General features: G+C 35.7%; 1 protein-coding gene across 5 annotated transcripts in view; it reads left to right on the top strand.

The window, feature by feature from the left end:
- LOC100251858 (ABC transporter C family member 13) overlaps nt 1-17919 on the top strand; it is a 191096-nt gene that overhangs the window by 148117 nt on the left and 25060 nt on the right. For all 5 annotated transcript variants that reach the window (XR_009466598.1, XM_059739701.1, XM_059739704.1 and 2 more), the window contains 3 exons: nt 4582-4862; nt 4992-5151; nt 17733-17908. Coding sequence is in view for 4 of the 5 variants with exons in the window: in XM_059739701.1 (XP_059595684.1) it covers nt 4582-4862; nt 4992-5151; nt 17733-17908 (617 nt within the window). In the remaining variant the exon portion in view is untranslated. The remainder of the gene's footprint in view (nt 1-4581; nt 4863-4991; nt 5152-17732; nt 17909-17919) is intronic.

The following is a 17919-nucleotide window of genomic DNA, read 5'->3' as shown; positions in this document are numbered from 1 at the left end:
CAAACTGCTACCTCCATCAATGATCATGGTGCATAATCTCCCTTGGCATAAAATACGTGTTTGGAAAATGCTATTACGTCACCAATCTTCTTCTCCTTTTACTTTTGGAACGGTTAATAAAGGTCGTACTACAAGACTATGTCCTTCCGTCATACCATCATAGAAGTCACATTCTTCACTAACTTCATCTTCATTGTAGGTCTCTTTTTCCTTTGGGTAACCTTCCAATTCAGATTATGGTTCTTCAACACAAAAGTGTAAACCTTTGGTTGGGCATACAACAGCATAATGACCATGCCCACCACACTTAAAGCATAAAGGAGTCACGTCTACTTTTCTATCTCCATTACTCATTGATTTTTACCCTTATTACCATTCTTATAAGCCACATTCGAAGTTTGTTGAGTGTTGCCCCCACCATTTACATGATTAGAAGTTCTGAAGTTTGATATACTTAAAGGTTTGCTTGTTGTCCTGTTGGAGAAAGTGCTCCCAATTTGTGAACTTGGACGCTTGGAAACCCGAAATTTTAGGCCTTCTTCTATTTTGAGGGCTAGTTGATAAACATCATCTACGGTATAAGTGTGTGCAACTATCATCTCAAGTTGAATCTCCATTCGAAGTCCAGCTTTGTAGCGGGCTGCAAGTTGAGCATCACTTTCCCGCACTTGATTTCGAATGCTTAATTCATGGAATTCTTCTGTATATTCTTCAACGGACTTGGTACCTTGTTTAAGGGAAAACAATTTTGTATACATAAGTTGTTCATAATCAGTTGGGAGAAAGTGCTCCTTCATCTTCAACTTCATCTCGTCCCATGTGTCAATAGGCGGTTGGCCAGTTCTATGAACTTGATTCTCAATATTATGTCACCATAGACGTGCTGCTCCTTTCAACTTTGCCTTCACAAAACGAACTTTTCTATTTTCGGGCATTGCATACCAATCAAAGTAATCTTCCATTGACATAATCCAATCAAGAAAAGTTGTTGGATTTAGTTTTCCATAAATTCAGCAACTTCAAGACGTACCTTTTTTGTCACATCATCATCTAGCTCAAAAAGTTTGGCCCTTCTTTGATTCCCCATCATAAAATTGTCTTGTTCTTTGCGTGATCGACTTGGCAATTGTCTAAATTGATGACTTGCGATCTCCTCTTCAATTGGTCATTTTTCTTGGCTCTTCTCTAATAGCTTCATGATCTCATCAAGTTTGCTATTTAGTTGTATTATAGCATCTTGATGGGATTGTTGTGTGGCTGAAATTTCCTCCAAGCGTATTGTAGCGGCATCTTGATTGCTAGAAGTTTTTTTGGAACTCATGCTTGCATAAGTTGCTCCACTCCTTTAAGCCAAGAACTTTGGCTCTGATACCAAAATTGATGTAGGACAACCCTAAGATGGTTGCCTACACTCAAGGGTAGGTGGGCTAGGGTTTTATTTCTAGGGTGTAAGGAGAGGAACAAGGAATAAATTTTATGGTAGAGAAAAATATAAAATAAGAAATAGAGAGAAAGAAGAAACAATGAAGAAAAGATGGAAAACCTTAGAGTCTCACTAAGGCCTTCTAGGAGTCTCACCTAGAAGAAAATCAATGGAGTCTCACCATTGAGGGTTGCAACCTTGCAATGAAAGAAAGTATAATATTATTCATCAAATTCTTTCATTTGATTTACATTGATTAGCCTATTTATAGGCTTCTCTAAGAAATCCAAAATCTACTAGGACTCTAATAACCTATTATAACTCAAATTCTAATTATATTATAACTCAACTAGCTAATCCTAATTAGACTCCAACAAATACCAATCCCTATTCAATTCTAATTAATATTAATCTTACTTAAAGTTTACTTAGGTCTTCCCTGTCTTCCTTGAATAAACTTTAAAAGGCTTTCCCCCATCACTTTGCCCCATCATCCTCTCTTGGTATATGCATCAAATTTGGTGTTAGAGCTTTGGTTTTAGCTTACTATATGATCAATCATGCCACCACAATAATAATTGAGAAGTGGATGTTGTCAAGTGCCTGCTTTAAGTAAAGCATTATTGTAACACTCTTTAGACCAAGTAGAGTTTCTTTAAAGACAAGTCAAGATATTGGCCATATCATTAACTTAATGCATTATGAACCTGCTAGTTAATTGCCCACTGGTGATCTTAATCTTCACTGGAAAATGATGTGTAGTAATTGGATTTTAGTGGAAAATCTTTCCTATATTCTGCACCATTAAAGATCACCTATTGAACGGGCTAAATGACAATAGAAAAGAAATATTAAGATTATGTTTCCTAAATTTTGTGCAAGTCCTAATACTAAGGATTTTTTTCAATTGGATTAACATCATAGATAGCATATTTGGATATCATGAAATACCTAATGTGAGAGAATATAAGTTAGGATCAAGTTTGTTATGTTTCAATTTTATTAATATTTTGTTTTTAAAATTTGAAATATAGCTGTTGTAGGTGATTAGGAAGCTATATCTCTCTGTAATTTTGGTTCCTATTTTCTATGGATTTAGTTTAGCCTAGATTCTATCTTGTTGCTAGGTATTTTTCTATAATTGTACTGGTCATTCATTCAAATAATGCAATAGAGCTATTTTATTTGTTTTCCAGTCACTGTTTAAATGGTATTAGAGCGGTACCTTTGGCCCTAGGGTTTAATGGCTAAAACAACCATGGTTGGGACAAGTAGAGGAGAGGACTTGTCTATAGTCTACTTGAGCCAATCCCAATAAACATCACATAACAATTGATGACCATATTGCAGGGAGAAGAGAATGTTTCCCTCCAACTTACAGTCTACAAGTTGAACGGTAAAAATTAAACTTGTAATGGTCTTAGTCAGTCAAATGGGTTATTCAACGGAGAGGAAAGCTTGGACACCTGATGGAGCCACTAAAGGACCAGAGGAGGATGACCTTGCCTTTTCAAGGATGGGATGCAAAAAATTCAATAGTGGTTATGTGGTTGATAACTTGATTAATTCCATAGAGACTGAAGTTAGCCAAAGATACCTTTTTTTGTTGATTGCAAAAGATGTTTGAGATGCTACAAAATGACCTACTCAGATTTGGGGAATTCTGAAAAAGTATTTGAGATCAATCAAAGCTATGAGATACAAAACAAGGGAGCTGATCCATGACTCAATACTGTAATGCATTGAAGAACTTATGGCAACAGCTTGATTCATTTTATAAGGCTGATTAGGGGTGTGCCAAGTGTAGTGTGAAGCAGAAAAAAATTATTGAAAAGAAAAGTGTGTTTAATGGTGTACCAAGTGTTGTGGGAAGCAGAGAAAAATGATTGAAAAGGAAAGAGTGTTTTGAGTTTCTTACTAGTCTCAATAAAGACCTAGATGAAGTAAATGGGCCGAAATCAACAGTTGTGAAGTGAGATATCTCCATCTACTTGAAATAAATGGGCCAAAATCAACTAAAAATCAAACATGTTTCCAAATTTTGCTGCATTCTATCTAATGATGAAATGTATTAAATTAACAATGGCAAGCTAAAACTGGATGATGATGGCCTTCTTTTCTTTACTGTTCTCTCTCTCTCTGTGTTTAATATTTTGGCATTATATCAGAAATTAGATGTTTACATCATATTCAAAAGAAAGAAGAGTTATTGGTCAATGGAAATTTCTAGTCAATTTAATTTTCTTTTTTTTTTTGTTCCCTTTCTTGTGTCTCCACTTTTTGTTAATCATCTAGTGGCAAAGTTGTTAATGTGTAATGTCCGTCAATTCCATGTGATTTTTTATTTATTGAATTGATTGTTAAAGCAAGAATTAAGAATAGTGATATAGTGAAGAGGGTTTATCTATTGAATAACTGTTGCAATTTTCAATTCAGTTGGTTCTGTTTTGGAAATTTCAGTATCTATAATTCTTCTGGGTGGTTTGGATTGTTCTTCATGAACTTAATATGATGGAAACACATGCATGAGCCAGAAATTAAGTTTGAACTCTGTCCTCAAAAACTTCTTACACGTTGCAATATGGTTACATAACATATGATGGAAGTGGAATTGGAATATTGTTATCTGGTCTTTTGATGTTGTTGTAGTTATTGGCACCTTTATAATTGTTTCTTAATTCAGTGAATTTGGTCTTGGAATCAACTTATGTCTAGATACTACTGTTCAAGCATAGCATTATTTGAAAGTGAGCCATAGCTTGTGTTGGGCTACTAGTTAACCCAAAAGCTTAAGATTTAGATGACGAACTAACAATGTTTATCAAACAGCTAATACTTAGGCTAATAGTTGACAACCTGTCTCACTTGTGACCTTATCTCGCATGTGGGTTTAATATATAGAATAAATGATAAGCTTCAAACCCCAGGCCTCTTGGAAACCAAGGTTCTGGTACTGTGTTAAGCTATCAGCTACCCCCAGAACTTAAGTAGTTAAATAATGGGAAAAAAAATGTATAGCAAGTTGAGTGATACTTTGGTCTTAGCAGCTCAAGTGAGCAATGTTTATGATCTTGAATGCTGTTTTAACTTATGACTTTCACAAACTAGTGGTCTTCCAAACAAAGTTGAGAATTATTCAGTATTTCTACATCATTCAGGCAATGTCTTCTGCTGATATGATTGTGGTGATGGACAAAGGACACGTGAAGTGGGTGGGGAGTTCAACTGACTTTTCTGTTTCTTCATATTCTACATTCTGTTCTCTGAATGAATTTACTGTATCTCAAGTTCGAAGCCTAGAATGCAGCACTAATACTTCAACTGAAACAAAACAAGATTGTAAACCTGAGAGGGATTCTATATGTGTTCCTGGGGAAGCACAAGAGATCATTGAGGTTGAGCTGAGGAAAGAGGGCAGAGTTGAACTTACAGTATACAAGTGAGTGATAACTTTTACTGTAACATTTGGTGGTTAAAGTGGAGAAATATCTTTAGGATTTTTCCTGTTTGTTTCATTAATATACTTGTTTGATTAGTAATTTTTACTGTTAATGATTATCCTCTGCAGAAGTTATGCCACATATTCTGGTTGGTTTATTACAGTTGTAATATGTCTGTCAGCAATTTTAATGCAAGCTTCACGTAATGGAAATGATCTGTGGCTGTCATATTGGGTTGATACAACAACAGGAAGTAGCCATACAGAGTACTCCACATCTTTTTATCTGGTAACTGATCAGTTCTTCTTTGAATGAACTTCCATCAATTTGTTATTGTAAAACCTTGTCAAAGTTCTAAAATCATTGTAATTAGTCACTGAAAAGTACCTTTAGAAGCCTATTAGTAAAAAAGACTCCACAGCAAATGCAACTGACAAAAACTTCCCCTAGCAACCAAACTAGAAAAGTTGTCCTAGCCATCCCACAGTTGATTGAACTTGTTATATTCTACCAATGGACATGTTTTCTGTGAAAGTTTGTTGTGAGTATTCCAGTTATTGAATTAAGTGATGAAGATTTAACTCAATTATTTAAGTTAAAAACCATTGATTGAATTCAGTTATGGAAGCAGATATTGGAAATGCAAAGTAGTTTATCAAAACTTTTAGAAGTCATTTTGAAATTTAAAGTCATGATCTGGCATTTGGACAATATTTTATATAATTTAAGCAATATCATTGAGTCTACCGTGTGGAAGAAGAATCATGCAGTTGCTAGATAATTAAGGAAGTTTTTGCAGCGTCCAGGCACATAGATGAAAACTTTCTTTGAGATTTTATTTGCTGCCACTTATTGAATTAGTTAATAAGGGTGCAAATTACCTCTAGGATACAACAAAGGTCATGAATATTAGAGCGGTTTTGAGGAGGTGCAATCCAACTGTAGTTCTGAAGTGTTGCAATCCTTGAGAGTAACATGTGTATAAAATTGTATCCATTTACAGATCTGATTTTTATGCCTATTTTTCTTCCTAAAGCAACACTATTGCTTTCCAAGAATAAGTTGACAACTTATATTTTAATATCATTACAAGTAGAAACTTGTGAAATTAGGGTTAGGGTTAGGGAGAAGGAGAAAAGAGGAGAAGAAGAAAGTCTATAAAAGAGGTTTAGATTTGTCTGACTAGGTTTTACCTATACCCTCTGATCTCTTTACATCATTCACTAAAATTACAACATTGGCACTAATAACCAATCGATAGAATAACTCTTCACATAACTTTACAAATAAAAAAAAAAGAAAAAGAAAATAAACTCTAACACTCCCCCTCAAGCTGGAACTTGAAGACTAAACATGTCTAACTTGGATGATAATTAATGAAAGTACTATGAGGCAATTGTTTCATAAGAATGTCACTTCATTAATCATAAATCAAATATAAGGTGTAACAATCTACTTTTGCATCAACAAATCTTGTATGAAATAACATGCAACTTCTACATGTTAGTATGCCTATGAAAGATAGGATTATTCCCAATAAGGATAGTGGTTTGATTGTCACAATACGTTGGTATAGGAGTCAAAATCTGTAAAGTCAGCTTCTAGTAGCACTAATCCATCTAGACAATTGAGGCTGAAAGACGAAGGCGCATGATAGGAATCTTCCTAGCAGTGTGGTTCCACCTGTGAGTGTTGTAGTTAGGTTGACAATTCCAGACAAAATTCCTAAGTGTCTCCTAGCTCAATTTTTCCAATCTTTCTTCGGACTACTTGCCCAATGAAGATTAAGTTGTTGAATTTGTCAAGTGACTAAGGTATGTAGTTGAGATTGGAGTTGGATGAAATTGAATCAACCATATTATTTAAATGTTATTTTACATAAAATATTTTTTAAGGAGTTAGGAAGGCTTAGGAAGAATTTTTTTTACTAAGTGTTGGAAATGCCCTGTTCCAAGATTGATCTAGCTTTAGGTCGGATGAATCCAGCTTACACTTTTTTGATGAAATCTCATCCGTTGGATCAAGGGCTTCCTTCATTTAAAAACCCAAAACTTGCTTCATGTTTAGTAGAGAGAGATATAGCAGCAACCATCCCCTTTGGTTCTCTTCTCCTTTCCTAATTTGGGGTGTTTGGTTGCCAAGAAAATCCAACTTTCCTATTGTTTTCCAAACTATTTTTAATGGATTTTCTTGAGAAAAAAAATGGGTTGATTCTTCATTCATTCGTTTCTCAATCTCTAATCTATTTGGGTTTGGGTAAAAACCCATTTTCTTCTTGTGTGGATTCAAGAAGAGGCTGAGTCGAGCTTGGTGTAGACTCCAAGTGTGCTCCGGAAGAAGAAGTCGAGAAGTTGCAAGTAAAAGGTACTAGTCAAGTGGTTCGGGAAGGATTGGTAGGCTTGAGCTAGGTAAAACCTTGTATTCGGTTTTTGTTCTTCATAGTAGACATTTTCAATCGGTTGTAGACCCGTGGTTTTTTATCTCTTCGGAGGTTTTCTACATTAAAAATTTGGTGTCGTTGTCTCTTTCTCTCATTCTCCCCTTTGATTTATTTTCAGTTTTTGATATCATTGATTACTTGGGCATATATCAACAATGGAAGAAAAATGAGTTGAAATATGTGTGATTATCCATTGGATATCTTAAATATTTTTTTTTTTTTTTTGTTCATTTTGGTTGATGATATCTTGTAGTAATTGGAAATGAGTTAAGTAGATAATTGTTTTTATGAATTAATCTTGAGGAGTGTTGAAGCATTGGCATATGACTTGCATTTGAAATTTGTTGGAGTGTTGTTGCATTCATGCTTGTGAATTTTATACTTTGTTGAAAAGTTGGAAGAGAAGTTCATAGATATTGAGAAATTCTAAGGTTAGATAATTTGTGTCGGGAGATTTTTTTTTTAAATTGTTCAACAACACCTATTCACCCCCCTCTAGGTGTGGTCCATCATTGAGATTCACCTTTCACCACCTATTGAGGCTTATAGAAGTCAAATGAGGGCTTTCAGTGGCAGGAATCACAAGATTAATGATGATCTGAACATTTGTTGTGGCTTCAAAGCTGACATAGAGTCAATTTCAGGGGAGAAAAGAGTCTGCAGAAAAGAGTTAGAGATTGTCCCATCTTCAGAGGGTATGGAGTCCTCTGATGAAGAATTTGGGCGCTCATCTACAAAGAACCTCGGAAGGATTTGCAGGCTTTTGTGAAAGCTTATAGGAAGAATGGCCTTTTTCTTATATCATCACAATATCCAAAAAGCTGTCCAGAATTCTGTTTCTGAAGATACAGAGAGGTGTTCTTATCCTAATGCCATCCAGGGTTGGCCTTCTAATTTAAAAGCAGGCACAGATGGTCTGAATTTTGGCAGGGCGTTGGATTTATCTTTGAGGGAGTCAGAATCAGCTGGGAAACTTCCTATTTTATCCTTCTTGTCTAGTCTTGTAATTCTAGGCCAGTCCCTTCTTCCCAGAAAATTTGAGAGTTGTCTTGTGGTGATCCTTCTAGCCTTCTAGTCAAAAATCTGTTAGAGATTTTTTCCAAGGGTGCTTTGGGTCCTGATGTGCCTGACAGTGTTGTCTCCCTTAGTTCCTTCCCTAGAGCTTCCAAAGAGACTTGTTCCTTAAGAGGATCAGGCTGTAGACCCACCCCTTATTCCTTTAGATGGCTTTCAGATAAAATGATTAACCCTTACTAAAATGGAGTGTGAATGCACTTTTGGCTTCTATGGATATCAACATTGTTAAATACAACAAATCTTCAATTCCTTTTAGCAGTAAAGGATATAGGCCTTAGTAAAAGGACAAAGTATACTGTAAGAGAAGAGGTAAATTTTCAAAGGAAAGGAGTAATCCTTTAGAGGGTGCTCCTTGAGGGTTTTGATGCAATCATTAATAGAGAATTGATAGCAAATTTGAGTAGTCAAAGGTTTGTATGGGAAAAGTTTGTTAGTAAATTACAAGTCAAAATGTCAGCCTTTTATTTTTTATTTTTTTTACTAGAACTATAGGAAATGACTATATAAAGGCTACTAATTGTATCTTGAAAACCATCAAAAAGTAGACAGCTAGCTTATAAAAGAGAAGACCTTACTTATTGTAAGGACTTTTCATTATTTCTTTCAGGAGAAATAAACTGAGTGATTATCCAAAACTTTCTGGTTTCAATTCATGCAAAGGATTTTTCCTCTATTTCTCCTTTAAGAAATCTCGGCTCCGGCAGTGTTTGGAGTAACTTGGTTGTGGTCTACTTGGATAGTAGCTATATTAGTTTTTCAATTTTCATCAATTGGTATCAAAGCCTTTGTTCCAAATTCGTGATTGTTTTGAATCAATGATTGGGTTTGGGGATCATTTGAATGCTACATCTTTACAACCAGCAGGAAACAGTCTAACTATAGAAGAGTTTGCAAACTTGCAGTAGGAGCTTAATTAACTATGTGTCAGGTTGGAGCAAGCTGATATTTTTGGTGCTCTGAATTCCACCATTAGAGGCCAAAGAAGGCAGAATATTCAACTTACCAGCGGAGGAATTTGAGAAATTAACATGCCATTAAGGAGTTCCATCAAACTGTAGGGGGCTTTTTGGATGAAGAAGGTGGAGTTTTACCTTTAGAGAGGCAATCAACATTTTATCGTACTATAGATCGTGATCAAAATCAAAATATTAAGGTAGATATTCCGCACTTTACTAGAGAGAAGCAACCAAAGGAGGTCTTAAATTGGTTGAATGAAGTTGAAAGAGTTTCCAAGTTTCTAAATCTTCCAGAAAACGAAAGGGGGAAGCTGGTGGCTATAAAATTGAAGGGGTATGCTTCCTCTAAGTGGTAGCAAGTGTAGATGACAAGAGTTCAATTTGGAAAGAAGAAAATCTAGATCTGGACTAAAATATAACAGAAAATCGGTAGTCAATTCCTTCCATTGAACTATGAAGGAATTCTCTTTTAGCAATACTAAATACTTCAGTAAGGCCATTGTTGTGACGACCCACCCTTGCAAGCACCATCTACATAAGCTAGTGTCTCCTCTCAAGTCCAAAAATTGAGGTGAAAGTACTATCTTACAAAAGGAAATTAACTCGTAACCAAATATACTATGTCAGAGCAGCACAAGGAAGCATACCAAAGGAACTATATATTCATTACCCTTCCAAGATACATGGTTTTGAGTACATAAAAGTTGGCCTTAAGGGACCAAAAAACTTGTACATACCTAAGGAAATGACTACATGCCAGTAGGCTATCCAAAAAGAAGCAAAAAGAAAAGGGGCAACAAGGGTTATATGCTTTGTTGTCCATCCTTTGGAACTTTGATGTAGGACAACCCTAGGATGGTTGTCTACACTCAAGGGCAGGTGGTCTAGGGTTTTATTTTTAGGGTGTAAGGAGAGGAACAAGGAATAAATTTTATGGTAGAGAAACTTATAAGATAAGAAATAAAGAGAAAGAAGAAACAATGAAGAAAAGATGGAAAACCTTGGAGTCTCACTAAGGCCTTCTAGGAGTCTCACCTAGAAGAAAATCAATGGAGTCTCACCATTGAGGGTTGCAATCTTGCAATGAAAGAAAATATAATATTATTAATATCAAATCATCCCTTTGATTTACATTGATTAGCTTATTTATAGGTTTCTCTAAGAAATCCAAAGTCTACTAGGACTCTAATAACCTATCATGACTCAAATTCTAATTATATTATAACTCAACTAGCTAATCCTAATTAGACTCTAACAAATACCCATCCTAATTCAATTCTAATTAATATTAATCCTACTTAAAGTTTACTTAGGTCTTCTCTTTCCTCCTTGAATAAACCTTAAAAGGCTTTCCCCCATCAAACTTCCTTGGTATCTAGTTCTACTAGGTCCTCATTTGAGAATTTTAGGGAACTACAAAGTAAGTATAACTCAGTGAATGATCAAATAATGCAAGTTTTAGGATGGTCTGTCCAAAATAGAAAAAGGAGTTTCATCATGCAGGTAACACTCAACGTAAATAATATATAGGACAACAATCAAGTAGGCATATAACATCGGACAACCTAATGTATAATCAATCAAACACATTCATAATCCATGGCTATGATGTCACTCTAACTCTCGGCACATCCAACTATCATGCAATATAACTAGTATAGTGACCCTTCCTCCATTGGGATATATCACATATGCATCTGCAGACGACATATGTCTCACATATCATGGTGCCTTAAAAACACAATGCCCCTACACTTCTCAGCACGCTTCTCATACAAGTTGTTCCATCCCCTCCAACTCTTAGCACAAAGGATTACAAGGTCAATTGGCTACAGTGTGCCCCTCAATCTCTATGGCACGATAGGGGTCTAGGGCATATTACAATCACATCCAAAGCAATAATATAAAGTACCGTAATGATAGTACCAGTGATTTTTAGTGAATAGTGCGTACTAGGTAAGCTCCCAAGAAAGGCTAGAGGGGTCACAATGGGCTCATTTAAAACCTAGTCTCCTTAGACATAGCTTCCCTAAACCGTACTCATCCCTTCATGATCACCGAACCATCTTAACTATTTATATGCATATATATCAATGATACATGGAACACGTATTTATTATAAAAATAGCATTTAACTAAAACATTTTCAAACCATATCTCATGATATTTAAAAGAAAAATAATAAATGCATATAACATTTTAAACATAAGATATGTAATTTTAAAACCATGTAAAATCATGCTTTATAAGATCACTCGCCTTTTAGACTAGAATTTTCGCACTACATCTATTACGACAATTGAAAGATTAAACCTTTGGAATAGTACCACCATAGGAGCTTCTTCATACTTTTCTGCTTTTCTTTCTTGGTAGGTGAACACCCTATTTGTAGGAACCTAAAGCAAGTGAACATATAGGTGACTCATTGCATGACCTAGCTAGGTGTCAATCAAAGAGGAATGATTAGTGTCTCTCTTATTGCATGGAGACGATACATGACACATGCTTGATCCTTGCAGCTACTTGAGTAGGTGCAACAACTTGGTGAGTCACCATGCCCTAGCAGGTGTCACATGATGAAGGCAGCTTAGTGTCCTCTAGGTTGCACTTATTTTAACACGTCATTTCAACACCGCCTGCTTGGTTGCATGCCTTGGACACCTCATACTGGGTTACATGCTTTTAACACCTCATACTTAGTTGCATACCCTCAACAACTCATACTTGGTTGCATGCTTATTGATACTTCATGCTTGGTTGCATGTCTTCCAACATCTCATCCTTGGTTGCATGCATTGGGACACCTCAAGCTTGGTAAGAGATAGGCAAGAAGGTGATGCTCTTACTTGCTTAGTAAGAAGTTGGTTAAAAGGAAACTTCAAAAGCATTATTATTAAAACTAGGGTTGTTACAAACACTCTATGCGAAAATACACTAATGAGTTTTACAAAATGTGAACTAGAGTACAACTAATTGAAATGAAAGTGCAGGCCATTCATCGTTATTTGATAGGATTGAGGCCAAACGTTGGAAATTTTGTGGAACTACAACCTTGTTAGACAAAAATTGGTGCTGTGCAGTTAGCAATAAAGGTTGAAAGTCAACAAAGATGGTCTAACAACCACCTGATCAAGAGTTTAAGGGGGCCTAATCAATTGGAGGATAATAGGTGGTAAGGAGATGTCAAGCAAAAATCTTGGCAGTGATTGATGATTGACAGAATTCTAGATCAAACACTTACTTCCAAGCTCACAACCAAGGCCAAGGGCATGCAATAATGAGAAATAATGTTCTCAAAAATGGTAACAACTCATTTCAACCAACGGGATGTAGAATAATATGCTATAACTGTGGAAAATAGGGTATCTTCTGATTGTCGAAAACAAGCCAACAACTTTTTTGATAAGTGAAACAAGCCAACAACTTACTGATTAATGAAGATGAATGGGAGGATAAAGATAACAAGGAGGTAGTGATGGAACCTCATGATGAAGGAGGGTTGCTGGAATTCATGGAAGATGAAATCACATATGAAGACCATGGTCTTCTAGACTTAGTAGTGAGACGTTCCATGTTAACTCCAAAAGCATTAAAAAGTGATTAACAGAAAAACAATATTTTTAAAATTAGATTTTCTTCATATGGGAGGCTTTGCAATGCTATTATTGATTAGGGGAGTTGTGAAAATCTTGTTTCTAAAGAAATGGTGACAAAGCCCAACTTGGAAGTGTTGCCACACCCAAAGCCATATTGAATTGCTTGGTTCAAAAAAGGAGGTGAAATAAAAGTAGTGCATTAGTGTCTAACACCCTTCTCAATTGGGAAAAACTATCCAAATAAGGTTTTATGCGATGTGGTGGAAATGGAAGCCTACCATTTGTTAGTAGGAAGGTCATGATAATTTGACAATTAAAGTATCTACCATGGAGAGAAGAATGTTTATGCTTTCTAAAAAAATGAACTTAAGGTATTACTTGTCTTGATAAAAGAAGAGTTTGTCAAGTCTATGGTAGAACATGAACAATTTTATGTGAATGTTCAATGCTTTTTAAATGAATTTGAAGCTAATGGAGTTTCCTTTTTTCTGTTGGTGAAAGAAATATTAGAAGATCAACAAGATGTTCCTAATAAAGCAAAGGCATTGCTAGAAAATTTTTGCAAAAGTATTTCCTACTGAGCTACCAAGTAGATTGCCTCCAAAAAGAAACATAAAGTACTGTATTGATCTAGTACTAGGAGCCAACCTACGAAACCTGCCACAATATTGAATGCCTTTAAAAATACATGAAGAACTTCAAAGGTAACTGGAAGGGTTGTTGTAGAAGGGATTTATAAGAGAATCAATGAGTTTGTATGTAGTTCCAAAGAAAGATACTACATAGGAATGTGCATTGATAGTTGAGCAATAAATCAAATAAGGAAAAGTATTGATACCCAATCCTAGTACTAGAATATATGCTAGATATGTTGCATGGAGCAAAGGTATTTCTAAAATTGATCTTAAAAGTGGTTATCATCATATTGGGTTTTGAGAAGGTGATGAGTGGAAAATGGCCTTTGAAACTAAGCATGGTCTTTATAAATGGACTGTAATGTTTTTTAGTTTTTCAGATGCACCCAACAAAGTAATGCCTTTAATGAATCAAGTTCTGAATAACCAAGAAATAGACTTTATCCTTTTAAGATCAAGTTTACTTCGATGTTGGGAGTGGATATGGACAAAAACTATACACCTAAATATATTTAGGGGTAATAAGGAGATTATTCGAATGTGAGGGTAGGATTGGAGAAGCGTTTGACAAGGAGTTTTAAAATTTAGGACTCTAGAGGGCATCCTATTAATTAGACAAGTTGCAATTAGAACATCTTCCTCTAAAATATGTTTAAGAACATTCATTGAAAACATAAGAGATCGTGCAACTTCTAGGAGGTGTCTATTTTTCCTTTCAGCAATTCCGTTTTGTTGAGGGGTCTCAAGACATGAACTTTGTTGAATTGTCCCATTATTTTTTAAATAATCACCCAATATTGTATTCAAGTAGTCTTAGTCATTATTAGAACAAAAAACTTTAATCATAGTTTGGAATTGTGTTTGATCATGGAATGGAAGGTTAACAAGATGGTTTTTACTTTAGACTTTTCTTTCATAAGGAATTTCTAGGTTACCCTTGTATGATCATCAATGAATGAAACAAACCATCTACTACCAGAAATGTTGTCAACCCTAGATGGTCCCCAAATATCACTTTGAATGATTGTAAAAGGTTGTGATGGTTTATAACCTTGGATAAGGTAATTATTCCTAACATGCTTTGATAATTGACACACCTCACATTGGAGCAATTTGGCAATAGTTTTATTGAATAAGTTTGGAAAAAGTTTTTTCAAGTACAAGAAATTAGGATGCCCCAGCCTATAGTGCCACAACATAATGGCACTTTCATTATTGGACATAGAGAAGATAGGAAATGACACATCCCTTACAATTTGAGTTTGTTTTTCAGGATTGTCAACCTTTTGTAGGAGATAAAGCCTCACACACTCCTCAGCATTGCCAATCATCCTCCCCAATGCCAAGTCCTGAAATGAGCAACATGTATGTGAAAAATTAGCAACACACTTCAAATCTCTTGTAAGTTTGCTCACAGATATTAGGTTGCAAGTTAATGTAGGAACCAATAACATCGATTTCAGAATCAATTTTTGAGAAATCATAACAGATCCTATTCCAACCACTTTGGGTAGGGATCCATCAGCAATTCTCACCATGAAGTCTTCATAACAAGGGGTAACATCATGAAGGAATGAGGCATTACCAGTCATGTGGTCAGAAACACCAGAGTCAATGATCCAAGGATTATTTTTCTTTAACTGAATGCCCAAAGTAGTGGGAGTATTACTTGTTTGGGCAACAACTGCAACACCCGAAGTAGGGTTGGACTTGCTTGGACTAGGAGGACTCTGGTGGACTGGTTGTGTTTGCTGTTGAGCAAACATTTTCTGGAGAAGTAGAAGTTGCTCCTTGCTGAAAGGAGTAGTTTCTGGTGCTGGTTGTTCATCTCCAGTAGCTGCATAACCTCAATTTTCACAAGGTTTCCAATCTAGAGGCTTGCCATGAAGAACCCAACAAGTTTCTTGGTATGTCCAGGTTTACAACAGTGTTCAAACCATGGTCTCCCTCCTTTTTTGGTGCAGTTATCAAGTCCTGGGATGTTAGAGTTGCAGGCAGCAAGAGCAAACCCTTTATACACAGTTGTTTGTCCTCCTAACATGACCTTCTTCCTACTCTCCTCTCTTCTCACCTTAGAAAAAACCTCCCGAATAGATGGAAGTGGATTTATAGCAAGTATTCTCCCTCTCACTTCATCTAGGTTTTGATTTAATCCTGACAAAAATTTAAAAATCCTCTCTTTTTCCTCAACCTTTTTATATTTGAGGCTACATTCAGGACAACAAACCTTAGAATCATTAAAAAGATCAAGTTGTTGCTAAAAACGATTCAAAGTACTGAAATATCGAGTGACACAAAGGTCTCCTTGTCGTAGGTCATGAATCATACCTTTAACTTCAAGTAGTTGTGAAGTATTCTCATTGTTGGAGTAGGATTCCATTGCTGCATCCCAAATCTCTTGAGCCATTTCATAATACATGAAGTCAACACCTATCTCATTAGTCATGGAGTTGATGTGCCATGACATTACCATGGTATTCTCAGCCTTCCAAACCTTGTACTTCAAATCAATTGTGGATGGAGCAGTGGCCTAACCAATGGGATAATCATCCTTGCCTTTCCCACATATGAACATTAAGACAGATTGTGACCACTCCATGTAATTCTGGCTATTCAACTTGTGTCCGATAATCGATTGTGTAGCTAATTTGAGGAGAGGGAACAATATTTTCTGACCCGGATGATACCTTCGAGGCTGACCCATCTTTTCAGTAGCCATACTGTATTTTACCATTTGAATATGGTCAGTTTTGGTTTTGGCACCGATACCATCAAGAATTTAGAGGGGAAAACTCTAATCAGTTTTGGTTTTGGCACTGATACCATCAAGAATTTAGAGGGGAAAACTCTAAAATTTTCATTGATACCTTACGTCAAATACAAGAGAGGGATATATAGAATACACAGCTATAACAGCTGTGTGAAGATCCCTTAAAATCAATACAACTGTAATAGCTATAACAGTTATGAGAATATCCATTAAAATTAGGGATTTACATGGCTAAATCTAGAAAATAAAAAATATAGTCAGATCCCACCTTATTTGAGGCCATATATTTACCAAATTAAAACTAAATATCTTCTAATTGAATAGGATAGTAGGTCAACCAAATCTGGTCATTAAAACCAAATTTCCACAAAACCTAGTTTGCAGAACAATGAGACTAACCAAGGAGATACCTAGTGAATGGATGCCACCTCAAGTAGGCTTTGTGAGGCTAAATTTTGATGGATGTTCTTTAGGCAAGGCAATTATGAATTTGAGGGTTGATTAAAGATCACAGTGTTGAGAGCTTTCTCTATACTTGCAGGCCAGGGTTTAGCCATTGAGGCGGAAATTCTAGCCCTTTTGGAAGGGTTGGTATAGGCCAAAGCTTTAGGTTTCTCCAATTTTTTAATAGAAGGTGATTCTTCTAGTGTAATATCATGAGTGTCGAAGAAAGAAATAGTGGAAATTTAACAGATGGTTGTGCCAAATTATTGATATTTCTTCGGAGTTGGGATGTTCCTGCTCTTGGGCTCCTTAGTTAGGTGATCATATGGCAGGTGCATTAACAACACATAGAGCTAGACATATAATTTCTTTTGTAGGAGATTTTATGCCTATGTGAATTATAGTTAAATTTGATCTTTTGAACTAGCATACACTTAACCGCCTTGTTTATCCTTTTTTATATAGAGGATTGTGTACTTTTTGGAAAGATTTCTCATTCTTCTTCACACTAAATATTTCAATGTAATGAAATTGTTGTTTCTTGTAAGAAAAAAAAAGTAGAGAGTGAACTCATAACATCTCAAAAGCAGTGTGTGTTATGTTATAATAATCTCAAAACTAGAGCAAGCAATTGCATTTTGTTTCTTACTGGTCCTAGTAACAAGATTAAGCCAAACAAAAAGGGCAATAGCTGAATTTAGTCTGTGAGTGGTTATGCCAAACAAAAGTACTTGTTAAACAAAAACTGTGGACAAAAATAATGAAGGAAGGGCAATTTTTTTTTATGATGGACTAATCAATGTCATTTTAGGGTATAAATATAAGTTCTAACAGAGCATCTCTTTTCCACATCATCATGATATCTCACTTCCGAAGAAAATACTCACAGAAGTAAGGGAACCTGAGTGAATTTAATCTCCATCTTTGTTGACCTGGTAATCTATGTTGCAGGTTGTACTCTGCATCTTCTGTGTCATAAATTCATTTCTAACTTTGGTGCGGGCATTCTCATTTGCTTTTGGAGGCTTACGTGCTGCAGTTCAGGTGCACAATACGCTACTTAGTAAGCTTATCAATGCACCAGTGCATTTCTTTGATAAGACACCAGGTGGAAGAATACTCAACAGGTTAGAATAAG

The sequence above is a fragment of the Vitis vinifera genome, chromosome 9 (genome assembly GCF_030704535.1).
Source record: "Vitis vinifera cultivar Pinot Noir 40024 chromosome 9, ASM3070453v1".
Classification (NCBI taxonomy): Eukaryota; Viridiplantae; Streptophyta; class Magnoliopsida; order Vitales; family Vitaceae; genus Vitis; species Vitis vinifera.
Note: the sequence above shows the minus strand (reverse complement) of the source record. Positions and strands in the feature narration are given on the sequence as shown.